Source organism: Pleurodeles waltl, chromosome 8 (assembly GCF_031143425.1).
Source record: "Pleurodeles waltl isolate 20211129_DDA chromosome 8, aPleWal1.hap1.20221129, whole genome shotgun sequence".
NCBI lineage: Eukaryota > Metazoa > Chordata > Amphibia > Caudata > Salamandridae > Pleurodeles > Pleurodeles waltl.
The window spans coordinates 1,437,408,878-1,437,425,658 of record NC_090447.1 but is presented as its reverse complement, the minus strand read 5'-3'; the positions used below and the strand labels follow the sequence as shown (position 1 = coordinate 1,437,425,658).

At 45.3% G+C, this 16,781-nt stretch overlaps 1 protein-coding gene across 1 annotated transcript in view; it reads left to right on the top strand.

Moving 5' to 3' along the window:
• Positions 1–16,781, top strand: part of DSCAM (DS cell adhesion molecule) — a 1,000,736-nt gene that overhangs the window by 721,904 nt on the left and 262,051 nt on the right. The window contains exons 18-19 of the mRNA XM_069202587.1: positions 9,874–10,020; positions 11,557–11,712. Of these exons, the coding sequence (XP_069058688.1) occupies positions 9,874–10,020; positions 11,557–11,712 (303 nt within the window). The remainder of the gene's footprint in view (positions 1–9,873; positions 10,021–11,556; positions 11,713–16,781) is intronic.

Below are 16,781 nucleotides of genomic sequence, written 5' to 3'. Positions count from 1 at the left end.
AGTGTTATGCCTCCATTGGTTTTAACATCTATCCGACAAATATTTCACATTTTGTTGTTTTTCGTAACCAAACTCCCAAAATGGGAGTTTGTTATTGAAAAACAAAAAAAGAATGACCTGCATACCCCAGAACTTTCTCCCACGACGTGGTAACATTGTTGGTTTTATGTCACTAACTGCCAGGTTTTTCCTGGTGGTGATGGGCAGGAAAACAACCAAACCCTCCTCTCTGAATAGAGTTGGCAATGTAATGGCTTCACTTTGAAGGCCTCTACTCTTCCGGTCCATCAGAGGTAGTTTCCTGCTAACTGAGCCACTAGTGACTCCATTGGTGGAAGTCTGATGATTCTCCTGACGCTAATTAGGGCTGATAGACCATCAGTTTGGCAGGATGTGTACTCTGTCGCATTCCTGATAGAGTACCCTGTCCATTTAACTTCAATTCACCCCCTTAATTATGAGTATTAATGCATAATATCTCAATTATTAAAATGCTACTGCCTATCAATTATTGCTAATACTCATCCAAGGAAACTTGCTCACTCTTTATTAAGTGCTGAGGTCAAGAGTCCATGTAGTTTTATACTGTGGGTTCACCTGCACCGGGATAGGAACATCTTCAATGCACGATGACCCCTCTACATGAATTGGCCAATCATTTCCTTACACAGACATTACCAAAACGCCAATCTCTTCCTTACACAGAGGTTGACTTCTATAGGAGCGTTGTAGATACAATCTGTTTGAAGGCTTTTCTTCCTCAAATGTGTGTAGATATTTGGGATATGATTCCTAAGGTTCTAGCTCAAACACCGATCCTGGTTCTGTAATTGATATGCCTCTTCAAGTTGATGGTACCTCCCTGCTGGTACCGCATGGAAAATGGCTAATGTGGGCTACTATGGTGGTGCCTGAGGAACAGTGCTTAATTTGTGCTTGTTGTTTCCGGTGCTGAGCACCGGCACTTATTTCTGAGGGCCGGGGCTTATTCTTCTGCCTCAAGCAGTTGCTGTGAGCAAAAGACACATATGGGAAAGACGGAGGAAGGGAAAAATGAAAAAAAGCATCACAAAGGGAGAAAGTAGAAAGCTGCAAGAGCGAGCTGAAGGGGCAGGAAGTGCCTTTAAATGGATTGAGGATGCCCGAGATGGCTTCAAGATTACGCTGCCTCAGTATTCCGTGTTCCCTCATTTAATTGCAGCAGCTGCGTGTTTAAGAGGAGGACTTTGGGCACCAGCACGTTTTTATTTACAAATTTAGCACTGCTGAGGAAACAGTGGCTCTACCATCAGGGTTGCCTCTCAACTCTCATGGTGAACAACAAATCTGTCCTAAATTTGACCTGGTGAATATGCTTTTCTAATCTGTTGGTGGGCCATCCCTTCCACAGTTACAGGCTATTGTACCTCCTCATTCTAGCGGGTGCTGATCTAAGCAACATCATGGCTAGTGGTCTATGGTCCATGTCGGAGGAGTGCCCTTAAATAAATGTGTTGGAGCTGCTGGCAGTGAGTCTTGCCATGAAGGCTTTCCTCCCTTCCATCCCAGTGAAAGCTGTTCATGTTCTGTACGACAATACCATGACCATCCATTATAGCAACAGGCATGGCAGTGTGGAGTCTTGGAGATTTGGCTGTGGCAGTAGACCCAACAGCAGAGCATATTCCTGGTAGTGGGCAACCTCGTCGGAACCCTTATTGTAGACTGGATACTTTTAGTCATCTCTCCTTGGAGGACCACAAGTAGGACCTCCAAAAACAAAGTCACTGTAATAATCGTCTCCAGATTACGGTGCCCGTGCATTGATATCTTCATTAGAGACTAGCACAGGAATAGTCCTCATTTTGTGCCATACACTTTCCTCTGAATTGTTCCGTAGGGGATGCCTTCATTCTCAGTTGGTCACGGGATCTGCATTATGCATGTCCACCAATTCTGATTGTGTCAGACGTCCTTGAGACATTGCAAGATGATGAAGTACAAGTCATCCACACTGAACGAAGAAGTTTTGGTACACCTTTCTGGTGGAACTCTGCATTCAATCTTCTCTTCTGTACAGGGTAGACCTGCTTTCACAGCAGGTTAGTCGTGTTGTACACTCCAGACCTCTGACACTGCAGCTGCATACACAGAGGTTTCGCTTTGCCAATTATAGAATGTCTGCTTACCTCCGGAGGTTGCATTCCTCAAGTTGGCTGCATGGAAGCCTGCCATGAAATGCATTTACGAAGGTCATTGAAGTAAGTTTGTTTAGAGGTGTCAGTCAGAAGATCTAAATCCCTTTCAGTCCTACTTTTCAGACATTGCATCTTTCTCACAATCTTTTCCCCAACAGTGTCTGACAGTGAATATTGTTTAAGGTTAGCCGGCTGTACTATGTGCCTTTGTGTCTTCCAGTCCACATGACTTGTGGTGTGTTTTCAAAAAGGTTTACTCTGCTTGACTGCTCCCAATCTGTTCATTGTTCCATAGTGGGTTCTGAATCTTATATTAATGTTGCTCGTGTCATTCCATTCAAGCTGAAGCATAGTTGCCCGGTTCAACTTCTGACAAAGGAAACCATTTTCCTTGTGCTGATAACTTTGACCCGTAGGCTCGTTGAACTTCATACCCTATCAGTTCGTGCATGCTTCACTGTATTTGACCTAGATGAACTGATTCTTTGTGCCTCACCTTCATTCCTACTTAAGGTAGTATCTTCTTTTCACACTCATAATCTCTCGTTCTTTAATCCATCTTCCCCACCTACCACTAAGGAAGAAGAGAGATTGAATAGACTGGATCTCAGGCATGCAAGCATGGTGTTTCTCATTAGATTGACTGCACAAATCAAGATAGAGGGATACCCAGTGATTTGTGGGCTTTTCGCGAGCTAAACAGGCCTTGACTGTGATCAAGTGTACACAGGTTTTGTTTTGCTCTATATAAAGACCTGCTATGCCTTGGCCAAGAAAACCCTTGCTCTGGTTTTTGTCCTGATTCCACAAGGACCATGGCTACTTCCATAACTCTCCCTATGTGGTAATATCTGTCAGGACGCCTTATTCTCTCACATTCCAGGCATTCAGTGGTGAATCCCTTGCCAGATGTGCTACATGACTTCCTTGGTTAATTGACTCTACTAATTTACACCTCCCAGAGGTTCTCACTTTGAGGCTCATTAATAAAGTAAGTCATCTGCTGAAAGAATTGTTCATCATAAGCATTAAAAATTAACAATATTTTGGTGGATTCTCTACTCTCACAGTTAGTGCTATTGATAATAAGATCCCAACATATGTAAAAGTTCATATAATGTATTTCTAGCTGTAATGGAGCCTATCTTGGTTCCACTCCAGGCACTTCAATGTGGCATGGAGAAAGTACTGGTAATTAATGCCAGCATGGTGGTTGGTACCATATTTCCATGTGTCATTCCATTGTGGACAGTCATAGTCACGGGTAAAGCCTCATGGCATAGCCTGCAGTGCCGGTACGGTATTGCTGGAAAAAAGTGTACAATTCGGGTCTGGCACGTGAAGGAATCTGTGGAAAGATGTAGGATCCACACGAATATTGTTACCAAAGGCAGGTTACTTTTTAAACCAGATGAATGAATTCGGCTTAGGGGTGTAAGGTCATGTCTGCTAACCCATGTGAAATAGTTCAAAAGACCCTTTCTTTTTTCTATTGATAAATATGACATAGGAGACTGAGTACAGGTTTATGCACTTCGGTCCAGATCTACAAGAAGGTGGTGCATCGGGCCTGATGCGCTAGTTTTCCTGCGCTGCCCTGGCTACACCTAACGACACCATGGTAGCGCTGTATTTACAATATGGCGCACCATGGCGCTCATTTCCAAAATAGAGTCATCATTTATGACACTATTATGGTGCTTTTCTAGATAGATTATGGCGCTATTGCAGCAAAGCACTAGGGAGTCCCATATTCTTCTATGGGCCCGTCACTTTAACGTCTGCCCCAAGAAGGCATTACAAATGATGGAATAAATGTTGCAGTGCAATCTTGTAGATTGTACAGTGCCATTTTTTGCAGGCTCCCTGCGTTAGAACGCCCCCCTGGCATACATTATACCTGGCACAGGTATAATGTGGAGCAAGGGGTTACGAAGTGGCACAGTGCTAGTATTGCACCACTTTGTAAATATGACAAAGGATATTGGCCTCCTTAATGCCACATTAGCATTAAAAAAATACTAGTGTGGCACTAAGAGGCGCTAGAGCCTTGTAAATCTGGCCCTGTAAATCTCGTAATATGATCTATAGACAGTCGTGGCTCGCGGGAATTCCTAGGGGCGGGGTGGGCCGCAACACGGGGGGAAGGGGTGGGCACGGGAGGAAGTCATAATAAAATACAATTTTGAAAAAACCTTACCTCTGCTGCCGCGCCGAGCCAGTCCTCTCCTTGCCTTCATCCGGATGCTGCAGGCACAGGCTCCCAGCCTGCCCTATGGCCAATCCTAGGCAGACTGGGAGCATGTGCAGGCTTTCTCCAGCCCGGCAACTGTGTTGCCGGGCTTGAGAGAGCCTACTGCGCATATGTGTTTGCATGTCCCGAAACAGCTGGCCAAACATACATGCGCAGTGAGGGGGAGTGCTGTGCACTTCCCCACAGTGCACGTCACCTCTGTGGCCCCGCCCCTTTCAAAGAATAGGATAATAAACATAGTTTATTATCCTTTTCTTTGAAAAGTTTTGCAGCTGCTGCTGCTGATAGGGGGTTGGGGAGGTGACGCTCCTCCGCCCTTATGGAGGAGCCGCCCCTGTCTATAGCTCCCATAAAGACAGTTTAATGGAGCTAAACTTCGTGTGGACTGTGGAACACATTCAGGCATTTCCTAAATGACAATTGCCAGATTATGTTAAGAACCTCAAAAAAGTACAGAAATGCTTCAGCTCTTTAGTTCCTAAAAGAGAAAGCTATTTTTAAAGGGTCATTTTTACTGTCGATTTTGTCAAGAATGTGTCATACAACATCGCATGAATATAAACGGTAGAAAATGCACACAGCGAGTGGCACAACAAAGGTGTCATGGGCCCTAGTGCAAGCAAAGAAAAGTGTCCTCCATTCACTTGGTTGCCAGTTGATTAGGAGCGTTCCTACTCTGCACCGGCTGCACCAGTGATAGCTGCGCCCTTAAATGCATACGCTGGACCACTCCAGACCTGTGAGCTGTGCACACCTCTACCACAGGTAGAAGTGGTTTTGCCAAACCTCAGAGCACGCCGGAGGGGAAGGTGATTTAATAGCCCAGCATAGTCGAACAGAATTGGCTGCGCGCAGACTTGAGCTTGAGTAGAGGCCACTAGAGGCCACTAGAGAGTGTTTTGCAGCTAACAGCATCCTCACTAACTAACGACATAAGCAGACACCAGGACTATTTTACATAGACCGTGGGCTCCATCTAGTGGTGAGAAGAGTCTATATCTCAAAAATAGATTGAAACGGTCAAGGCTTTTTGAAATTCATAGATTTATTTTTTATGAATATTGCATCATATGGCGGCTAAACACCGATCATTTGAAGCAAGATTTAATTCTGAAATGCTAGAAAATTGCTCTTTTTCGGAGTAGTTTTAGTACTATCTACGGATGAGAGAAGCAGTGGCGTAACAAAGACACCCGCGGCCCCCGGGTGGAGGGGGGATACACTGTGCTGGGACAGCAGGCTCCTGACTGGGTAGGGGGACATGTAATTTGCAGGGGGGGGGGGCTTAATTTTCGTTACGTCACTTGAGAAAAGCTGCGACCATCAGGCCATATGACACTGGGCTTTTGTATGAAAAGTGGTGTTCACATGCTGTGCATTTCCCTTGAGGTATTGTTAGCTGTGATGAATAGCCATCTACGCTGTTTACTGATGTGCAAAACATTCCTTCTAAAGTCCCATTTGCATATTTTGAGAATAGGGTACGAAAGAATGAGTGAAACAAAACATATTATGATATTTTTGGGCATGTTTTATTGCATTTATGAGTTCGAGTGTAGGGGACACTGATTAGGTGTAGACGAAAGAAAAGTAGGGTGCTCCACGAAGTGCATGAAGGGTGGTAATCAGAATCTACACAAAGCCTTATTTGTGTAATAAAAAAATTCCACATGCCTATGGAATCATTTCTCTCTCCATCGTTTGGAGCCAATGTGAATCGTTTTTTTCCCCAGTTAAAGTCAACATTAACCCTTTACATTTCTATGATAAGGGCTAAATATGATATTGAAAATCGTAATTTTTCTTCAGTTTTTGATTTGAACTTTTTAATAAAAAAATTTAAACTTTAATTTTCCGTCTGCTGCTGCAATATGAAAATAGTATTTCCCACTAACAAAGAATGCACTTTTCGGATTTATTTGCGCTTTAGTTTCACATTATGTTCTCCAAATGGTGCCCCTTCCACTTCTTGTTTCGCTCTATGTGAGATTCAAAAGGTATTTTTTGTCTATCAGTTATTTATTCACTCTATTTTTATCGGAGTGAAAGTTAATGTGAAACCCCTTCAGTGTCAAGGGCTCGGCGCAGGGGTTGATCGTTTACCTCTTTCTAAGAGACGCTGAGACAAGGACATCTTATTCACGAGAGACAGACTGTCTCGGCTGAACCATGGCTTACAGAGAGGTTGCCTTCGTTCTGCACAAGGGAGTAAATGCCAAAGGCAAAACTGCTGCACGCGCAGGGATCTGATAGCAGAACTGATCTTGCAATGCTGAACTTTTCAATCTGTGCAAGACCAGGGCTGGGTGGGAGCAGCAGCTTCGAAGAGAGCTGGAGTTAGACCAAGACTGGATCCCTGCTGGAGTAGGACCAGGTTGGGAGAAGAACTGGAGCTGATGCAATTGGACTAGACCAGGACTGAACTGACAGGCAGGGTTAAGTGCTGGAGCAATATCAGGACTGGCGCAGAGCTGGAGTAAGAATGGGCCTACAGCAGAGCTGGAGTAAGACCAGGACTGGAGAAGAGAGGCAGCTGGCAGACCTCGAGCAATGCTGGAGTAAGACTGGGACTGGAGCAGAGCTGGAGTAAGTCCAGGACTGGAGAAGAGAGGCAGCTGGCGGACCTCGAGCAATGCTGGAGTAAGACGGGGCCTACAGCAGAGCTGAATTAAGTCCAGGACTGGAGAAGAGAGGCAGCTGGAAGACCTCGAGCAATACTGGAGTAAGACTGGGACTAGAGCAGAGATGGAGTAAGTCCAGGACTGGAGAAGAGAGGCAGCTGGCAGACCTCGAGCAATGCTGGAGTAAGACTGGGACTAGAGCAGAGATGGAGAAAGTCCAGGACTGGAGAAGGGAGGCAGCGGGCAGACCTTGAGCAATGCTGGAGTAAGACTGGGACTAGAGCAGAGATGGAGTAAGTCCAGGACTGGAGAAGAGAGGCAGCTGGCAGACCTCGAGCAATGCTGGAGTAAGACGGGGCCTACAGCAGAGCTGAATTAAGTCCAGGACTGGGGAAAAGGGGCAGCTGGCAGACCTCGAGCAATACTGGAGTAAGACTGGGACTAGAGCAGAGCTGGAGTAAGTCCAGGACTGGAGAAGAGAGGCAGCTGGCAGACCTCGAGCAATGCTGGAGTAAGACTGGGACTGGAGCAGAGCTGGAGTAAGTCCAGGACTGGAGAAGAGAGGCAGCGGGCAGACCTCGAGCAATGCTGGAGTAAGACTGGGACTAGAGCAGAGATGGAGTAAGTCCAGGACTGGAGAAGAGAGGCAGCTGGCAGACCTCGAGCACTGCTGGAGTATGACTGGGACTGGAGCAGAGCTGGAGTAAGTTCAGGACTGGAGAAGAGAGGCAGCTGGCAGACCTCGAGCAATGCTGGAGTAAGACTGGGACTAGAGCAGAGATGGAGTAAGTCCAGGACTGGAGAAGAGAGGCAGCTGGCAGACCTCGAGCAATGCTGGAGTAAGACTGGGACTGGAGCAGAGCTGGAGTAAGTTCAGGACTGGAGAAGAGAGGCAGCTGGCGGACCTCGAGCAATGCTGGAGTATGACTGGGACTGAAGCAGAGTTGGAGTAAGACCAGGACTGGACAGAGGTAAAGCTTGCAGACCTGTAGCAGGAACAGCAGCTGGAGCAGGAGCAAAGAATCCAACAGCATCAGCAAGCCACAGAGTCTGTGACTCACTGGGACTCTGATCAGAGGATCTGTGTCTACTAGAACAGGAACCAATTGGCAGGAAATGGCTGGTCTTAGGAAAGACAAAACGTACTGGGGCTATGTTGAAGATTGGTGGCCATGTAGGGGTGGAGTCTCTGGTGGCCAACTTGGAATAAGCCTCACCTAGGAGAGTTGTCTGCAGCTTCACACTTACATTCTCTTTGGTGGCCCAGAACAGTATCACATCATGCTGTGTACCAAGGAACCACGTGTGGTCACGTTTTACAACTATAAATGTGGTGACGCGATGCCACTGCGTGCTAGGCTAAGCTGACATGGTAAAGCGAAAGGAGCTGCGTCCGCTTCTCATAGTTACCAAGGTACTTGTCCGACCGCCATATAAGAGTCCATTTGCTGGTACCCTAAAACCACAAGTCCTGCCTCTCTGAAATCACCAGGTAAAAGCTACAACCTGCACATGTGAGATTCAGACGTCTAACCTCTTATAAACATGCTAAGTTGTGGGGTGAGTACCTCTTACAACCATAAAAAGACAATGGCAAAGAGTTCATGCTCAGATCTGGTGCCTTGAAACAGCTCCCTGTGCAAACATCCATGCAGGAGGCAATATACAAAACAAAGCATGTTCTGCACTCTGGGGAATCACAATTGCAGTTGTTCATTAGAATAATCAGCAACATACATCGTGCGATATGTTCCCTCTAAACACCTCACCATTATAATTCTCAGGCACCAGCCATGTCCTTCCTCAGAGGAACACAGGTGTCGCCGTCAAAGTTGCATATGCTTCATGCTTGGTTCTATAGGTTTTTAAAAAAAAAAACAATTGAAGAATATTGTCATGTATACTAAACAATGAGTTGTGCTCCTTTGTTAAGGTGCTTAACTCAGTTTCAAAAAGAAATACCTACCCTTTTGAGTAGGAAAGCAGTTATTCGGGAAAATTAGATAAAATGGCAATAACATTTTACACAAATTCTAAACAAAAATATAAGATCTAGAGCAATGTAAGAAATGACAGTCGCAACAGTATCAAAATGTACATATGTGCAGCACATAGAGGTATACCAATGGTGTTAATCTATGCATTTTTTGTTGCCCTAAATGCAGATCCTCTTCTGGTTAAATTAATTAGGTTTGCATTCTTCAGCCCTTTGTTAAAATCTTCTTTTATTTTATCAGAGAATGTGCATCTGTATAGGATGAGTTAATCTATCATTTCTAAGCTCATTCTAGTGACAAAAAGGATTACAAATCTCTGTTTAGAAAAAACATTACGGCCAATTATTAATGCTTCAAACTAAAATACATGTATTGCAGGAACAAGTTTAACTCTTAATCAACACCCATGTCCACTGGAACAAATAGATAAGAGTTGCATCCATGTTTACAGCAACTGACAAAGGGCCTGATTGAGAATTTGGTGGACGGGTTGCTGCATCACAAATGTGATGGATATCCCATGCACCCTATTATGATCTCCATAGGGTATTATGGGATTGTAATAGGGTGGAGAGGATATCTGTCACGTTTGCGACTGAGGAAGCCCCTCCTCCAAACTCTAAATCAGGCACAAAGTCTCTTTTCTCTGTCACCACCACAGATTGCTTTAGCTAGTCTGACAATAAAAAGAATCATAAAGTATATGGGTGTACTCTTTAATGCAAGACCTGAAAGGTGCAAATAACCTCCATACAAATAAGGCACTGCTTTTTCTACCAATAGTTGTAAGCAGTAAATATCTATGCCTTGGTTTCTCGTTTCAGTTCCCAGTCGCCCTCCAGAGAATGTTCAAGCAATAGCTACATCACCCGAGACCATCTCCATATCCTGGTCCACGCCCTCCAAAGAAGCTCTTAATGGAAATCTCAGAGGGTTCAGGGTGATCTACTGGGCAAATCTGCTGGATGGAGGTAAGAATCAGTAGCTGCACAATGGGGCTGCAGACAGGCATGGTCTCTGACATTTTGTGGAAATAGGTTTCGAAACTACATAGAGAGACTTCCCCATCCTCTGGTGTGGACCACAGGATTTAGATTTGTTGGCCTGTGAACCTGTACTAAACGTGGCAGACATCTAGGATGAGAAATGTGATATCAGCCTACTGTGTGATATAAATGCCACCCTAACTTGAATGATAGGGTTGGCTCAAACAAACATGATGCTTAAAGTTCTTGCCTTGTTTTTTTTGTTTGCATTTTAAGACATTGGAAGTGTAAATCAGGAGCATTAACTAGACAGGAATTTCTGTGTTAAATTTTAATTTTAGCTGCTAACTGCTGCAACTAACTGCAGAAATTAACTGCTGTTAATGCCCTGAACATAGGGCAATAACAACTGTCGTCCTTTATATTGTTTCTTTCTGTTACAATACCACGATGTGAAATGGGACTCTAACATCTTTAAAATAAATATCAACACGTATGAAACCAGGTTTACTCTTTAATGTAATGAATGCAATTATTGGTCCTTACATGATGCCTGTACTCAGGAAATTTTAAACCTGTATAAAATTGACTTTTGTCTACCAAATGTAAATTCTCTTTGTGGCAGCGACAGATGTTCAGAACAAGCAAACCCAAACTGAAATACTAATAGCAGGAGCTTTAAATGCTCAAAAGGTGATTACCACTGAGCATTAACAAAAGCGCATTCACTGAGGCCCAGACTTACAAACCTATCACAATCCAGCACAGCACCCGAAGTTGCCGCATTGCGATGCGTGGCAGGGAGAAAGCGGGAAAGCACTATATTCACAGTGATATGACACAATCAGGCTACAGAAGGCCATGTACACTCCTTTGCACCACAGTATAAAGGTGTCAGCATGAGTGTACCATAGGTTTTGCTCCGGAAGGGTGCAATTCCAGTACAAAATACCATGCTTAGACTAACTTTAAAACATTTTCCACTTTGGATGTGAGGTGTGCAGTGCTGGACACAAGCAAAGTGGGAAACGTTGGCAGAAATAAATATATTCCTCCTGTTTAATGCCTGCTTTCAAGAAGTGTTAAGGTTTGGTGCACAACTCTGTATACTATTGTAAGTAGATGAGGTATTGCATCAGAAACCATGGGTGGTTGCACGGAAACGCCCATGCACCACCCGAAAAACGCCTCATGGATGCAGAGTAATGCAAACCATGCTTTGTGCTGATTGCGTTACTTCTTCTTACAAACCAGTGCAAATACCAATTTGTGTTAGAATGTAAATCCCATAAACGTTTTTGCGTCGTGTCTGTGTTAAAAACATTAAGCAATTCCAAAGCAAAACCTTTGTAAACCTGGGCCTATGTGTACTGAGGGTTGTAGAGAAGTATACAATTAGTACAAACCAAAAGATAGTCCCATGCCAGCAAGAGGCCAGTGCTGTACCTACTACATGAGACATCCATGACAAAAAGGACGAGCTGGACTTCTTTGTGATAAAGTTTTGTTTTTTTCCTTCAGAACTGGGAGAAATCCGGAATGTGACCACAACACAGCCCTCCCTGGAGCTGGATGGGCTAGAGAAGTACACAAACTACAGTATCCAGGTGCTGGCGTACACCAATGCCGGAGATGGAGTCAGGAGTGAGCAGATCTTCACACGCACTAAAGAGGATGGTAAGAGTGAGTGAAAGTGTCAGTGAATGAGTGAGTCAGTACATGAGTGAGTCAGAGTGAGTGAATGAGCCTGAGTGAATGAGTGTGTGAGTGAGTGAGGCAGACTGAGTGTGTGAGCCAGAGAGTGAGTGACACATTGATGGCTCATGGATTTCGAGATTGACCTTACCACCTTTCAACACAAAGGCTATTAGTTCAATTCAATAGATCTTACAATGTCTAAAGTCAATAATTACTAGATTTTAATCCACTTTCTTATCTGCGAATGTACACGTGATCAGTAACAACACCAATAACATAATTAAAAATAAAGTCCATAGATCAGTCTCTTAATTTAAGGGATGGTGACTAACTCAACATGGGAAGCTCACTAAGGCCCACATGTAATGTCCTTCGTGCAAGAAAGTGCTGAGTGAAAAATTGCAGCTCTCTATTGCGCTGAGGTCAGAAGATAGCACAGCACCAGATTTACTAAGCGCCACCTGCCTGTGATGTCATTGGCTGCACTTGGCTGTTCTGCATCATGCAGAGCCTCGGGCTGTAGTGCAAAGGAGATTCTGCAGTGTCTAGTCTGCAGTACAAATTCCTAGGTGGACACATCGGTATAGGAGTCAGACAAGTAAGATGTGTGCTTTAGGGTACAGCATGTGTGTTACATGTAGACAGATCAAAAGATGTGCCGTGTTGCCCGTTGAGTGTGACTCCTTTTCTTCAGAATCAGTATTTGTGGTAAGGCCAGATCATGCTATTTAGGTAAATCTCATTTTGTACCAAAGCCTAAGGTTTCTCGGATGGGCCACCTCTGATGTCCACTCATTGCATACATTAGTCATTACATCATGCAAAGGGGTTTGGACATACCTTGAGGGTCAAGTTTCAGCTCACAGTTGCCTTTATACGTGAGTGGTAATTTGTTGCTAAAGTTGACAGCACTTAATGCTGCTTCAAGAAGCTTTGTGCCACTTAGAGCCACATGACTGCCAGCTCTAACCCTTAGTAACCCTGTTCATCAATTTTTTTGACCCTCGCATTGGTATTAGAAGTGCTAGTTTTACCTGTGGTCTGTAAATGGAGAGTCAAAGAGCAATCAGAGAGGAAGAACTGAGAGAGTAGAGAGAGAGACCAGATGTATGGGAAGAGAAAGAGTGAGGTTAGGTAGGGAGCAGGGCTGGTTTGAGTATTTTTGCCAGGGCTGCTTTTGGTTCCCTGGTTCGGCTCTGATTGTGTTCTCTTTGCTGAGACAGCAAGGTGCTTAGGTGCAGCCTGCCTGCAAGCCACCATGCATCTGCCCTTCACGGGGTCTACACACACCATTATAGGTACCACGAGACCCGACACAGTGGCTTAAAGAAACTTGAGGGGGCCCTTCTGCAAAGTTCCCTTTTCCTCCCCATTTTTCATCTTTCTATGTGTGCTGCATTTTGCAGCACATATTGAAAGAGGAAACGTCTTCCTGCACAAAACAATCATCCCCACAATGCAGACACCATTGCACCATGGTGCAAGTGGGCTTGGGCCATGGCATGACAACAATTTCTGTCCCATTGCAGGGGAAGAGGACATAAATGCACCGTATCTTGTTGATGCAGTGCATTTCTGCCCCTTCCTGGTGATGCAGGGTAGAGCAGCAAGGTAGTTGCTGCGCCGTCCTGCGCCACAGGGCTTTGTAACTATGGCCCTCTGTTGCTATGTCTTCTCTAATTTCCTTAGAAGACACAAATCAAAATGCATATTGTAAAGCACCACGCTTTCCCTTAGTAACTGTTGTATAACAAATTAGAGCTTGCAGCTTCACTATACATGCATTCATATATTTAATATATTGTCCATTATTGAGAAGATGTATCTAGCGGTATTTGGTGCGTCCCTATTAAATTGCTCTCCATATGTGTTCTTTCTGCATGATATAGTTTAACTTCTTCTGAAAGTTTGTCAATGTGGATACAATTGCTTTGCTGTGGTGTGGCCTGACTCTTCCGCTATCTGTTTTACACTGAGCCAGGTTGTTCATTGAGCACTGGACCTCGGTTGGCTACTTACCCTGTGTAGGAAGTTCGCTCTGTATATACTATTTCAAAGTAAGAAATAGTGTGCACAGAGTACAAGGGTTCCCCTTAGAGGTAAGATGGCAAAAGTAGATAATTCTAATGCTCTATTTTGTGGTAGTGTGGTCGAACAGTAGGCTTATCAGAGGGTAGTGTTAAGCCTTTGTTGTACACACACAGGCAATAAATGAGGAACACACACTCAAAGACTTACTCCAGGCCAATAGGTTTTCATATTGAAAAATATATTTTCTTAGTTTATTTTAAGAACCAAAGGTTCAAGATTTACATCAAACACTTTAAATGTAAGATACTTCACTTAGATACTTTAGGAACTTTGAATGAAAACAAAATCATGTACAGTCCTTGTAAAAATGGCAATAAGCTATTTTCAAAGTGGACACTGCAAAAATCAACAGTTCCTGGGGGAGGTAAGTAAAGGTTAGATTAGGAGGTAAGTAAAACACTTACAAGCCTCAGTTCTGGAGCATAGGCAGCCCACCGTTGGGGGTTCAAGGCAACCCCAAAGTTATCACACCACCAGCTCAGGGCTGGTCGGGTGCAGAGGTCAAAGAGGTGCTCAAAACACATAGGCGCCTATGGATAACAGAAGTGCTCTGATTCCAGTCTGCCAGCAGCTAAGTACCTGCGTCCTCGGGGGCAGACCAGGGGGGTTTTGTAGAGCACTGGGGGTACACAAGTAGGCACACAAAACACACCCTCAGCGGCACAGGGACGGCCAGGTGCAGTGTGCAAAGCAGGTGTTGGGTTTTAGGTAGGAAACAATGGAGGGACCCGGGGGTCACTCTAGCGGTGCAGGCGGGCACTGGGGGGGGGCTTCTCGGGACAGCCACCACCTGGGTTAGGCAAAGGGTCGACTGGGGGTCACTCGTGCATTGAAGTTCGGTTCCTTCAGGTGCTGGGGGCTGCAGGTGCAGTGTTGGTTCCAGGCGTTGGTCCCTTGTTACAGGCAGTCGCGGTCAGGGGGAGCCTCTGGATTCTCTCTGCAGGCGTTGCTATGGTGGCTCAGGGGGGTCGTTTCTGGTCACTCACTGGCTCGCAGTCTCCGGGGAGTCCTCCCTGAGGTGTTTGTTCTCTGGATCTCGAGCCGGGGGCGTCGGATGTAGAGAGTGAAGTCTCACGCTTCCGGCTGGAAACGTGCAGTTTTGAAAGTTGCTTCTTTGTTGCAAAGAAGTAGCTGGTTTTGAACAGGGCCGCTATTCACTGGGGTTTCTTGGTCCTTTAGTCCAGGGCAGTCCTCTGAGGCTTCAGAGGTCGCTGGTCCCTGTCGGATGAATCGCTGGAGCAGGTTTTCGAAGTTGGAGACAGGCCGGTACGGCTGGGGCCAAAGCAGTTGTCGTCTTCCTCCTTCTCTGCAGGCTTGTAGGTCAGCAGTCCTTCTTGTTTCTTCAGGTTGCAGGAATCTGCTTTCCTGGGATCTGGGGAGCCCCTAAATACTGGATTTAGGGGTGTGTTTAGGTCTGGGAGGGCAGTAGCCAATGGCTACTGTCCTTGAGGGTGGCTACACCCTCTTTGTGCCTCCTCCCTGTGGGGAGGGGGGCACATCCCTAATCCTATTGGGGAAATCCTCCAAACTCAAGATGGAGGATTTCTCAAGGCAGGGGTCACCTCAGCTCAGGACACCTTGGGGGCTGTCCTGACTGGTGGGTGACTCCTCCTTGTTTTTCTCATTATCTCCTCCAGCCTTACCGCCAAAAGTGGGGGCAGTGGCCGGAGGGGCGGGCATCTCCACTAGCTAGAATGCCCTGGGGCGCTGTAACAACAGGGGTGAGCCTTTGAGGCTCATCGCCAGGTGTTATAATTCCTGCAGGGGGAGGTGAGAAGCACCTCCACCCAGTACAGGTTTTGTTCCTGGCCACAGAGTGACAAAGGACCTCTCCCCATGTGGCCAGCAACATGTCTGGTGTGTGGCAGGCTGGCAGAAACTGGTTAGCCTACACTAGAAGTCAGGTAGGTATTCAGGGGGCATCTCTAAGATGCCCTCTGGGTGTATGTTACAATAAATTGCACACTGGCATCAGTGTGCATTTATTGTGCTGAGAAGTTTGATACTTTTGCACTCTTTCAAATCATAACTTAGCATTAGCAAAGGCAAAAGGTTAGGGGGTAACCATGCCAAGGAGGCATTTCCTTACACCCTGGCATTGTTAGCACCTATGGTGTGGGTGGGGTCGTGAACTATGTTACATCCTTGTGCGCTTATTTTGCACACATTGACTCACTATTTAGAATCTTAAAATTGCTGTTGCAAGTTACTTAATGAGAATTGAGACAATCAGAGCCTTGCACTAGTGCCTTCGCCTCTGCAATTGCCATCCTAATTGTATTTACATCTTTTGTTTCATAAAGTGTGGATAACACCTTCTGGATATTTCAGATCAATGAAATGCTCCTCTTTCTGCCTGCAGAACCCTGGAATGGCTGCCAGTGCCAGGAAGCACCTGCTTTGAAACGGTTCATCTTTTTAAAAAATGCCTCTACTAATTGCCTGCACTTTATTGAGGCCTCAAGATACAGTCTTATCCTCTCGTCTGCCCTCGCCTTACAATGAAGGCTTTTTCATCAGTTTCTACATTTCATCTTAACTCTCCTTTTCTGTTCTGGATCTGGTTCTGGGTCCTCCTTTTCTGTTCTGGATCCTCCCATCTGGCACTCACTTCCAGTGTATTTTTCACATTAAGTGATCACAAACATTTGCTTTGCACCTGATCAGGTTGTCTTCCTGTGGTTCATAGATAAATAGCAGCTCCTTTTCCACCCTAGTACGTCACTCGATGCAGCCAGCTTGTCCTGGTCTTGCTTTATTTACTGACTAACCACCCCAGTGAAGGGGTCACTGAGTACTCGACCTGATGACACTCGTTTTAGAAACAGTGGCCCCCTGTTCCTTTTTCTTAACCTTTCTTTTCTAAACATACTGGGGCATATTTACAAGAAAGTGGCACATCAGCTATGTTCCGCCACTTTTTTTTACCTCTTCCCCCCCAACTCCACCATAGCACA